At 35.8% G+C, this 12,311-nt stretch overlaps 1 protein-coding gene across 1 annotated transcript; it reads right to left on the bottom strand.

Moving 5' to 3' along the window:
* Positions 1–1,176: 1,176 nt before the first annotated feature.
* Positions 1,177–8,125, bottom strand: LOC113770295 (WAT1-related protein At5g64700-like). The gene is made up of 7 exons (XM_027314716.1): positions 7,935–8,125; positions 7,552–7,614; positions 2,501–2,617; positions 2,044–2,278; positions 1,765–1,923; positions 1,496–1,647; positions 1,177–1,414 (listed from the first exon to the last, which is right to left on the bottom strand). Exons 1-7 carry the CDS (start codon positions 8,123–8,125, stop codon positions 1,177–1,179), a joined length of 1,155 nt encoding a protein of 384 aa, XP_027170517.1.
* Positions 8,126–12,311: the final 4,186 nt, after the last annotated feature.

The raw sequence follows: 12,311 nt of genomic DNA, 5'->3' as shown, positions 1-12,311 counted from the left end.
CTTACTGTTATCACTGAGCTCAACCCTATTGGTGGTCAATTGAATCGAGCCGGCAAGGGTTTGGTCGTGGAAATTGACGAGCCATGGGGACTGTTATATGGAATCTTGTAGTATGAGACTCTCGATTCCGGTATACTCGAGTATTACCAAATTTGTACTGTATGGAGTTCGGGCCCGGTAGGGGTATGTTGGGTGGAAGGAATGGAAGTAAAGTGGAGCCTACGGTTGGTTACTCGTAAACATTGACGGAGGGTCAATGAAGTCCGATCAAGTATACAAGCAAGGAAAGGGGCTCTTGAGAGCTGTCTGTATCCTTTTACCAACTTTATTGATGTGTACTCTTGGCTTACTTTTATTAGATGAATTGGAATGAAATGCTATCTGCTTATATGATCTTCGTTGCTTGAGTGGTAGTGTCTCACTGGGCGTAAGCTCACTCTATTCCTTTTATTTTCCTTACAGGAATTTGAATACTTTTGGAAAGGCTATGCATGTTGGTTGCCGAGTTGAGCTTATGTGAATGTAATTTGAGCTTATGTGAATGTAATTTGAATAGCTCCTTTTGGGCAAAACCCTAAATGTATTTTGATCCAATTATCTCCCTTTTGTTTTGTAAATTTACAAACGTATGTGTATAACACTGTTTTAACCCCGTTTATGTGTCCTATTTAGTTGGGAATGTTTTTCCGAGTTATATGACATGGCACCCACTATTCACCGACGGTTTAGTTTGCATTTGGCTAATTTGCGATTTCGGCTTGTGTGAGCGCGGATTATTTTTCCGAAACGTCTTAGATCGTGTTTGCCTGCACCGTTAGTCCTGGCGAGAGTTGGGCAGGCAGTCCGCTAACCTCTTTGGTTCGCCTTATGGGAAAGTGGGGCTGTCACAGGTTGGGTCTGATTAAAGTATGTTAAAAAAATATCCATTGGGTACCTATTATAAAGCCAATTTCATATATCATCAATAGATAACCACTTGCATGTATGTTCTGTGTATAGAAACTATATTAGTAGAAAGTATGAAACGGAGATGGTCAAACAGCAATTTGCAAGTTTCAATCAGGAAATTAAGCGGCTGCAACTCAAAAGATTTTCTCAAAAGAAACAAGATAAAGGAAAAACAATTCCCTTGCAAAAGTAAGGTACTTTTTAATGTCAATGAGGTATAATATTTATTTATCCAGCAAGGCCCTCAACCCTGGTTAGAACAGCTGCATCCGTCTGTTGCTCTTTGTTTCCATATTTTATGTCATCTTGAGGAGAAAGTGCTGGCACTACAGTAGTTGCAGATTCAACTGACCTTTTTTCTACTTCACCGTTAGCACGTATAGTCTTGAATATTGCTTCGGTCTCCTTATTCTTTGCCCAAAGGAAAGAGTACAAGCCCACAATGATAAGGAACATACCAAGCAAGCTACAACAATAATTATAATCTCCAATTAATTGTGAAAAGAAACTTATACATACTCCAATTTACTTATAAAATGATGTTTACCTTCCAATGGTGATTACTTCCCCAAGGAAGAATGCTTCTGCGATGGCCACAAATACGAGAGATAAGGGGTTGAACATAGAAGGATAAGTTGGGCCTCGTTTTGATATAGCCCAAGAAATCAAGCAAAATGATACAGATGTGGCCAACGATCCCTGTTATGACAATTACGATACTTAATTAGTTAATATCCTATACTAGCAAGTATATTTATATTTTTCAAATCCATAGCCTTGAAAATGTTGGAATAAAAGATTTGATTAGACTCTTACCGAGTAAAAGATAGTAACTAACTCTAAATTCCATCCTAAATGCCAAGCTGCTTTGGATCTATCTATGCACAGCCCAACAGCTACTTGTTGCACTGATGCTATGATGCAAGTATAGAATGTTGACCAGAACTTGTAGGGGAATAGTTGGAATAACTTAACCTAACAGAAATCCAACAAAATCATGTCATCACAGATTATAAATCTAATTACTAATCTACTAATCCTTATAACAGTTTATAACATCACATTTTTCTGAAACCATGCAGTTACATGGATTACCTGTGATATGAAACACAAACTATAGGATAAGCAGCTGCAAACTAGAAATATTGTTCCCCGAGTCCACTCGCGAGGCTTAGTGGTTTTCAGTATGGAAAGTTTCTCCACGTTAAGGTGAGGGACATGGAATGCCTTGCCCTTGTAAAAAGCAATAACAAGTGCACCACCAAGGCATAATATTGCAGCCATAGTCTTTATTTTACCAGCTCTGGTATTCAGCCGCAGTTCTTCTATTCTACAACCATTCACTATAAAGCATGCAGATGGGGGAAAATCAAAATGGATGGTCATTTTTTCTTCATTTTCTTTTCTGATGGCAAATCCCATTCAATGTGGTCGGATGCCAATCCAAATTTTATTAATATAAATAAAAAAAGACAAGAAGGGGGACATAAATCAAAATAGATGGTTCTTTGTGCTCTAGAAAGATGGAAAACAAGATGGTTGCGGAGACTACCTCAGAATTGTTGAGAGGAGAAAAGTGACTATGGGAATGAGGTTGAGGAAGTTTGTTGTGTACGTGGCTGTGGTATCCCCTAGGCCATAATAGAAAAGTCCCATCGCCATGGTTATCCTGAACAAAGTAGACATGTTGTACATTCTTCAGAAGCAATTGACGAAGGACAAAAAAAGCCCTTGGAGATGATGATACGAAAAAGCATGCATGTTTGGGACATTTATTCCTGAGTTGAATTATGTGACACGCATTGATACATTTCTCGCAAACTAATCTAACAAAGGTACAATTTACCTCCAAAAGATCGTGTGCAATGCACCAGTTGATTTAGCGCAAATTTAAACGTAAGATTAAGTCCTAAGATAGGTACTACGTATTGGTGAGAAAGGGAAAAGGAAAAAAATCCTAATAATAGGTATGTGCTGAATCTTAATTTCTTTGCCACCAATTATGGTACCATGATCTCACCTTAACATTTGTAGGGTAATTAAGCCACCAGTCGAAGGTCAACAAAATTAGCAAATGACCAAAATCTAGAAATAATAGACTGCGTGCACCTATTTCCTGCTCAAAGCTTTGCAAACTTGAAAATAGTCAGAGTAAGAAGGTTTATAAAATTGGAGTTAGGATCCATTTAAAAAATGAAGAAGAAGAAGAAGCAGATTAAAGAAAGAAATGTAAAGGACAAAAATCTTTTCCTTGGATTCCCATAAAATTCTAATTTTGGTTCCGTTTCACATTTATCCTTATCCCATCCCGACACTGTGAAGTGTGAACCAAAAAGTGGTACCACTTATTTAGCATTTTTTTTGTTGTGGCTACTATTAGAACTACATTTCATTTCCCATGAAAAAAGAGACCAGGATTGCACTGTCGCTATAATAATGTCTAATAAGAATGTTGCAACTAATTAAATCCTACACTAATACATTGTAGTACAACTAGCAGGCCGGGATTTTTAATCTCCACGGAAGCACGAAAAGCAAATTATAATTCCATTGACCGTTTTACCAATTAACTTTTGTAACTATTGAACTTTGGTCCAATGGTCATGAAAAATTCAAATTTCACCTGATATAATAGTACAACTACATAGTCTAGAGGGTCACCTTTGGCCCCTATACAAGTTCAGTTGGACTAGTGGAGTAGATTGTATACCAATTTACTTTTGTATACCAATCAAATACTGACAGATTAGCTATCTCTGTGACAACCCCACCTTCCCCTAAGGCGAACCAAAGGGTTCGGCGGACCGCCTGCCCAATTCTCGCCAGGACTCACTCACTCATAGCTCAAGAAAAATAACGTACATCTATAGAAAATAAATAACACACCCATTTCAACTTAATATATACATTGATGCTCAAATCCAGATACAAAGCTTCTACGTACCAAAATATTTCAAAGTGTTTACAATTCGAGTACAATCAACCCTAGTCGGGTACTAGCGTGAGTACAAATTCAAAATTTAAAACAACTAGCCTACGCTAGTCTGTACACGTCTCACGCCTCGCTCGTACCCCCTGTAAGGAGAACAAATGATGTGGAATGAGCTAAAAATCCAGTGAGGTTCCAGACACATAAACAAACAATGAGTTCAATACATTAACCATAGATAGCAAGTAATTCCAGAAACATGACAATATAAAGCAATAATAACATTCATTAAAAGGATACGTGCTCACATGGAGCCATTCATTCATTCATTCTCCTTTCATTTCCTTATTCTTCCATTCGTTTGAAAATGCATTTTGATAAGTAAAACCCTTCATTTACATTGACATTCATTCATTCATTTCATTTAACCCCCTCCTGGACGTTGGCCAGGCTCCACCAGACTATAAGGTAATACTTGAGTATACCAAACGTTCACCCAGGATCACCAAATCGCCCGACCGAGTCCGCTTCTGGCTCGAGTCGACCGGTAACGAAGGGCAAGGGCCCAATTCAGCCAAACGGCTTACATTCATGCGCAACTAGCATTTAATTATTTAATCATTGAAAATTTCACATTCATTTAGATCGAGTGCGATAAAGTACACACTCGCCTAGAAAACTCATTTTAAGCAATCATTGAAAACATTTAACATGTTATCATTCGTTCATAACAAGTCATATAATCAAGAACAAGCCACAAAGTCAATGAAAATATAACAAACAAGGAACACTCACCTGTTTAAGCAAAATAACATCCAAAGTATCCTTCCGGATAACACCCTTAATCACCAAGGAACCCTAATAGAATCAAAGGAACACATTATGCTTCAACCATCAAAGATTTAAGTGATTTAAAGAAAATTGGAATCCGTACTAGTACCAAATATAAATATGATTTTGGTAGTGAAAAAAAAAGGACATTTAAACCAAAGGACATAAGTAAAATATTTGTAAAACTTTAAAATCTCCATTTGAGTCGAAGTGACAAAGAAAACGTATTTCTATTAGTCGAAAATTTCATTTTTCCAAGGGTACAAGTTTCGGCTAAGTTCTAACTTATATACCTCGATAAAAGACGACGTAAATACCCTAGATGATTCAAGTGGTATTCGCTCTCAAGCCTTACTCAAATCGCAAGTATATCTACCTAGTTCTTGAGCGTAAATTTGGGCAGCAGGTCCTTTGTATTTACCTATTTTCCAGCCATTTATGGCTTCATTCTTTTCTGCAATCAGCTCCAAAGTCATATACAAAATCATCTCATTTCAATAGCCATTCAATAGGCTCAAGGTCATACAAGTACAAAATCAAACTAGGAAAATGTCCGGAAATGAAGTTTAAGTTATAAAACAAAAGACATATTTGCCGTCACTTAGCGTAACGGGCACAACCGAAACTACGTTTATCGGATTAGGGTGAAATTTATACCGTTTCGAAGCTAAGACAGAGTGATACAACTTTGATGAAGACTACTCAGTCCAGTTCATAGTGTATCTAGGTCAAAAGTCTGGATTACAGAACCAAAATCTCACATTCGGGCTAGTTAACCGCACTATGCGTAAACGACAATAACTCAGGTTACTGAAGTCTAATCGAGGTGATTCCAGGGGCGTTGGAAAACTAAGACATCGTACTACAACTTTCATGTTTTGGTTAAATGCTAATTCAGTATGCATCAGGGTGAACAGGCGCGGACAAATTGGTGAAATGTCAAAACCGTCCCTAAAGTTCTACCTATGGCAGTCAGGGTTTTTTTGTCTTTTCACATGCTACAGTGCTTGGATTGAGCTGAAAATTTATAGGAACTTATAAAACATCATTATCTACAACTTTTATGTTTATGCTAAGTCTAATTCGGCCTCTAACATGGTGAACTAGAACCAGGCAGAACAGAGTGCATACTAATTTCAATTCTGGAAATTTGCTACAATCAAGATATAATTCTCATTTCTAGTTTAAAACCATCACTACCAGCTCATATACAAGCTTGTATACATCATATACCATCCATACAACAAGTATGAGAAGGAAATCATTCAAACCCTAACTCAAGTGCATCACCCCAATCATCCAAATTCTCTTGATTTAAGTATCACAATCACAAATACAAGTTACTAAAAAAGTCCAACATGATTAAGGGAAAAAGAAAAGAGTGGTCAACCATTTTACCTCAAAACTAGAGCTTGCTAGTGTTCTCCTTCACTTCCCCTTGAAATTTTTAGTTCCCTAAGCTTCCCAAGCTTCCAATTTACAAGTTAATCGGTTTAGAATCTTGTTTTTTTCACTCAAATGGTGCAAATCAAGATGAAATGAAGTTGTTTTTCTCTTGCTCACACTCTCTCTCTTGTTCACGGCTAGGAGGAGAAAAATGAGGGCAATTTGTGTGTTTTTTGATGATAAATATGGACGAAAATTGGTTGGTCAACACTTAAGGGATGGTTGCCACTTGTCGCAACCAAAATTCATCTCAATTTTTTTTTATTTTCTCTTGTTTTCTTGGTCAAATATTGTGGCTGATGTATGAGATATTTTGAGGGTTAATTAGCTGAAATAAAATGAGAAGATTAAGGTAATAAAGTATGGGTCAAGTGGTGTGTTTACCCGGTAACAAACGGTACCCGTCGGTCCAACCCGTTTTTCCTTATTTCGCACGTACTAGGGTTTTAACTTATAATTCACTAACTTATGATTCTTACTTCTAATCACACACTTTTTCTTGTCTCAAACTCACTCTTAATCATCAAATTTAGTACACTCTCCGTACCAGATAGTCACACCACGGATAGGCGTAAAACCCCTAATTCGCGCTAACTTAAAATCGAAAAGAGAAAACCCTTACTTCTATATTCATTTGCACTTATTATGGGGTGATTAGATAGTAGGGCTAGTATAAAGTAATAATTCCAAATAAAAGGGAATTTTTTAAGAAAAATATAAAGAATTTGCAAGTCCTCACAATCTCGACTGGTATGAGAATTGCCTTTTTTTTCTTGGATTTTGTGGTGCTTTTAAATAATAATCTAATCCTCAAAGCCATTGTGAACTAATTATGGGTAATTGATATTAATCTTGCCATTAAAAGTGTCTCATTGATTAGGAATTTGCCATCTTGGCAGTGGTATTATCACTCAATCTAGAGAACTGGATTTTAACGTTTTCAAGACGCAACAAAATAACTAATAAGAAAGAATATAGCTAGTGAATCCAGGAAATACTTTTAATCCTCAGCAGAAAAAAAGAAAGAAACAGGGTAAATTTTGTTTGTTAATTTTAGCGTTAAAAATGCAAGTTATAATCTCACTAGGTTTAATCTTCTATAATCAAATGCTGACACATACTCTGACAGGCCAACCTAATATTATTTATAACTTGGACAAATTACCCTGCTTTTCAAAAGGTTAGTCATCAATACTATTTGTAGGTTCTCCTTTTCAGGCTTCTACTAAATTATATGGTCATATTCTTGAATAAGTTAGTTTACAATAAGGGCAGCTGAAGCTCACGGTTTCCTCAAGTAATTTGTCCATTTGTATAGACTATTGCTCTTGTTAGTTGCTATTGAAAGGAAACACATGATTAATTACGAAATGTACTACAAGAGTAGGGATGCATACCCGGTTAGTGCAACCACAAATAGCCAGAAGAAAATCAACCAGCTCAGCTTCTTTCCATTGCCTCTGCATTGTGGTCCAATTACAAGCATCATTTCATGTCACAGAACAGCATGATTAACAAAATCAGGGATTTTGAACAACAATAAAACCAATGTTATTAAGGAGCTAGAAAGAAAACTGAAGAGGTGAAGTCGGGAGTGGGAGAAGAGCTAGCAAGGGAATTAACAAGAATCAATCAAGAATCATATAACGTTGGTTATATACTGTTAAGTCCCCTGCTAGCTCTCCTCCCACTCCCGACTTCAACTCTTCAATTTTCAAAAACAAGCTAAAATTGTTATCAAGATTGATAAAATGGGACGGAGGTAGCACTAGTTTACGACCTTTCCCAGAAAAGAGCAAAAGGAGCAACACAAATAGCACCCACGACATGCCGATAGAACACGTAAGCGAAAATGAAAGAGCCTTGGTTCAGTATCAGTCTTGACAGAAGCTGCAACCCTGTGGCGATTGCTTGTACCATGAGCATGCCGGTAGCAAGTCTCCCACCCTGAATCCATTTCTTCACTGCCATCCTTCCCCACTAAATGTCTTTGTTTCTTTCTTTCAATGCAGTTTCTCCAACTCTCGTTCTCTCTAAATTCAGAGATCAATCAGCTAACACAGGAACCCTAGCTGTTTCTGTTACACGTACAACGCCATCATCACACCCTGGAAATCTGATCTGAAAAAGAGAGCAGAAATTAATTATGCATGGTTTCTTGGCTTTCTTGATCAGTTCTATTGCTCCTCCTCGACCATGCTGCAAAATTGGCGATTCAAATGTTTAGGATGTTGGGAAGCTACACACTAAAGAAGTACTAGCAGTAGGTAAATACTAGTAAGAGATTATCGGGAAATAGCTAAGGGAACAAACTCTTTAAAGCCAATTGGGAATGGGTGATAATTTTTATGCCTACTCTGTCGAGTCTTTTCTTGGCTTGTTGAATAGGAGGAGGCAAAACATATATATATATATATATATATATATATATATGTGTGTGTGTGTGTGAGAGAGAACATTTTGGCTTCTGAGTTTGCTAGGAGTCTAGGACTAGTGTCAGTATTTACGTGTCCAATCCAAAATTCTTTTGTCCATTTAGTTGTTACTCCTCTTTGCAAGAAAACAAAGTTCAGAGAACTTTTAGCTAGCTGTTCCAAGTTCCTCATAAATGCACATACAAATTACACTAATTTAAACGATCCACACAAAGTTTAATCAAACACAAAAATATACATATAAGATGAATAAAATGAATTTTCCCCAAAATGATTCAAAACATAACGAAATTATCTATCTACAGTTGGAACATACAAATACTATCTGATTATTTAACTCTACAACAAATAGACCTACAAACTCAAGTTGGGACATGGTGATCAAGCCTTCTTGCCATGGAATGGGGCATCTATACTATACGAATTCAAGAAAGGGAAGCAAGTACAAACTGCAAGACACATAGGTCATGTGTTTTAGACTTCAAGAAGGGAAGTTACATTTTGCATGCTTACATCATAGACATCGTGAGAAACTGGTAACTGGAAATTGTAACAAACTGTAATGGTTTGACGGAATTGACGGAATCTTTAGTTTCGTTCATGTAATTGATGTTATCTTGTGTTTCCTCCGACAAATGGGTTTGTATGACCTTTCCTTCTCTCAATCTGTCTTTGGAGATAATTAAAATAGTACTAGAATCAATTAATCCTTCCTATTTTTTTTTCTACCGCATTTGGTTTTCTGATTTCCTAGGATAGGATTCAAGTATAATGGGGTTCCTGTGGTTTTACTACTTTTTAATTTTAGTTCACACCAAAAAAAAAAAAATTGCAACCAATAAAGCGAAAACAAAGAAATAAGTTGAGAATGTTTAGGTGAAAATGTGCAAGAGAAACTAGGAAAGGAAAGAGAAAACAAAGAGGGCAAGCAGCGGGCCCACAAAAATTGATGCCAAATACTTGAGTTTACTTGTGAAGGTAATTTTGACAATTAATGCAACATCGCTATTGCAAGAAAATTCTTACTCTGACAATATCGCTAGCCTTGCACGAAAGATCTCAAGTTGTTCACTTAATGAAGACCCTTTAGACCCTCTGTTCAAGTTATAAAGCAATTAAATCTTTAAGGGATCTGCATTTTTTTCAATGGAAATCTTCCATCAATTACAAAATTATTATTTGTGGATATGCTCCTATTTTTTGTCCCAACAATCTATGCTAAAAAGAAAAAAAAAGCAAGAATTGAGGGAGTAGTTTTATTCATTTCTCCCTAGATTTACAGCAAAAAAGAAAAAACAGTAAGAATTGAGAGAGTAATTTGACTCAATCGATGAAAGAATTCAGAGTTGTGTACCTTTCCTGTTCCTGATTTTCAGCATCTTTTAGTACACTTGATATGTTGTGTGAACAGGACTCATTGTCATGCCACAACGCCACCCCTGGCCCCTTCTTCGATCATCGAACTAGCAATCCTTGTACCAGAAGCCTTCAAACTTTTGGTCACGGTGACTGTACCCAAACTATATGCACAAAAGATTGTGGTACCTGCATTGCATTTGCTTTTGGTGGCATTGAAGAGTTATGTAACAGTGGAGTTCGGGGTAGGGTACTCCTTAAATATGGTGCATCAAGTATGAGAATTATCCTCATTAGGCCTCAGGTCGTGTGGTCGAATCTCGCCTTGTCAACAATCTCTGGTTCCTTAGTGGGGCGGGGGCAAGGCCCAGTGGAGAACTAGTCTGGTGCCAATGCAGTCGGATACCCCACTGAAGGAATTAAAAAAAGTATGAGAATTATCTGTTTTCAAACTAAATTTTGGAGAAGGCAACAAATGAATAACGTGTTATAATTACTTACAATCCAGCGATCAACTAACTGGTATTCATAAAATAATTTTTTTTTTACTTTGGATCAACTAACTGGCATTTATAAAATAATTTTTTTTTTTTTTACTTTGCTATCCAGCATGGATGATATTACAATTATTGTCTAGTGCTATCTTCATTTGTATTCAAGCATGGCAGTATGAGATGAGTTTAAAAAGTGTATAGTATTTTCAGTACTCTTTCTACATTGTAAATGGAGTAGTTTGAACTTTGATTATTAATATTGTACTTCTAAAGCTAGAAGTCCATTTAATCCCCATAGTAAGGAAATCTTTTACTGTACAACCAGTGTTTTGAAAACCGGACCGGACCGGCCGGTTGAACCGCGAACCGGCGATTGCACCGGTCCGGTTCTATGCTTGTGTTGACTTTGCCAGAAACCCGGTCAAACCCGGTAAAAACCGTGTGAACCGTGTGAACCGTATCGAACCGGATTGAACCGGTTTTCGAGTTTTCTCTTCTTTTTTTTTTTTTTTTTTTTTTTTTTTACTTTTTGCAAAATGCTTCTATCAAGATTCGAACTCAAAACTTTTAATAGAAGACCAATGTAGTAACCATTGCACCATCACATCTTATTTGCTTCATTTGATAACTTATTTATATAAAACAAACATCTATATTTCATTTTTCCATTTTTCTTACAAAATTTCATCCTCTCATGACTCTTTCTTTTTAATCTTCAACTCTCTCTTTCTCTCTCATCTTTTCTTTTGTCACTTCCTTTTTAATCAAACCTCTTTAATTTTAATATATTGATGTTTTCTTCTATCTTTTAATTTTGTTTTTATCCATTAAATTGAAAAAGTTAAAAAAGAATTATTTTTCTTTAACCCAAATTATTTAATGCCACAACCACTCACTTTTATCTCATTTTTTGTTTCTTATCAAGTTTGCATTTCTATTTTCGATTCTCTTGACTTCTTTCGAACTCCAAACTTCCTTTTTTAAATTACAATCTTTAAATGTCAAAGACGTAAATTAAAATTTAAGTTCACAATGTCAAATTCTCATAGACGTGAATTTTATATAATTTCAAAATATTGTGATATTTTTTGGTTGGATTTAAGATTTTTTTGGTAGATATAATTGAAATTAAGATGAAATTTATTTGTTTTAACTTATAATTTAAAAAATTTATTTTTGAAAATCCAAATTATTCAAAAATAGTGAACTTTTCATCATATAAAGTTTTAAATTAGTCCATTGCATGTCTTATTTTGTGCATATATATATTTATATAAATTATTTTAAAAAAAATTCATTGAACCGAGGTTGAACCGGTCCGACCGGTTGAACCTCGACCCTTTCACCTCACCGGTTCAATTGACGGTCTGGGTTTTAAAACATTGTGTACAACTACGTGAGTCATTGAGTCTCTGTAAGCAATACCATTACTTAATTTCAGGTGAGACCCAATTGTCCCCTTGCTCAAAAATTGATGCCACAAACATTGAATTTATCACTTTGAAAATTATGATTTCTTCTAGGATTATTGGCATGGTAAAGCACAATGATACATGATTAATTGCAATCTAAAAGCAAACTGCATAATTAATTCCTATTTCTGGTTGTCCAAAATTAATAAGGCACTATGCACCAAGTTACCATTTGAGGGCAATTGCAAGATTACCTTACGATAAAAAGGAAAGCTTCGACGTACACACAAACATATACTTAAGAACAAAGAAAGGACATAAACATGATCGACTACATAGATTCAAATAAGAACAACTATATGCAAAATTTAAAATGAAATCATAGACAGTGAAACATAAGTAAGGAAGAAAAAAATACAAGTGATCATAGACAACGATAAATAAAGAATGATTCTGTTGA

The sequence above is a fragment of the Coffea eugenioides genome, chromosome 1 (assembly GCF_003713205.1).
Source record: "Coffea eugenioides isolate CCC68of chromosome 1, Ceug_1.0, whole genome shotgun sequence".
NCBI lineage: Eukaryota > Viridiplantae > Streptophyta > Magnoliopsida > Gentianales > Rubiaceae > Coffea > Coffea eugenioides.
Note: the sequence above shows the minus strand (reverse complement) of the source record. Positions and strands in the feature narration are given on the sequence as shown.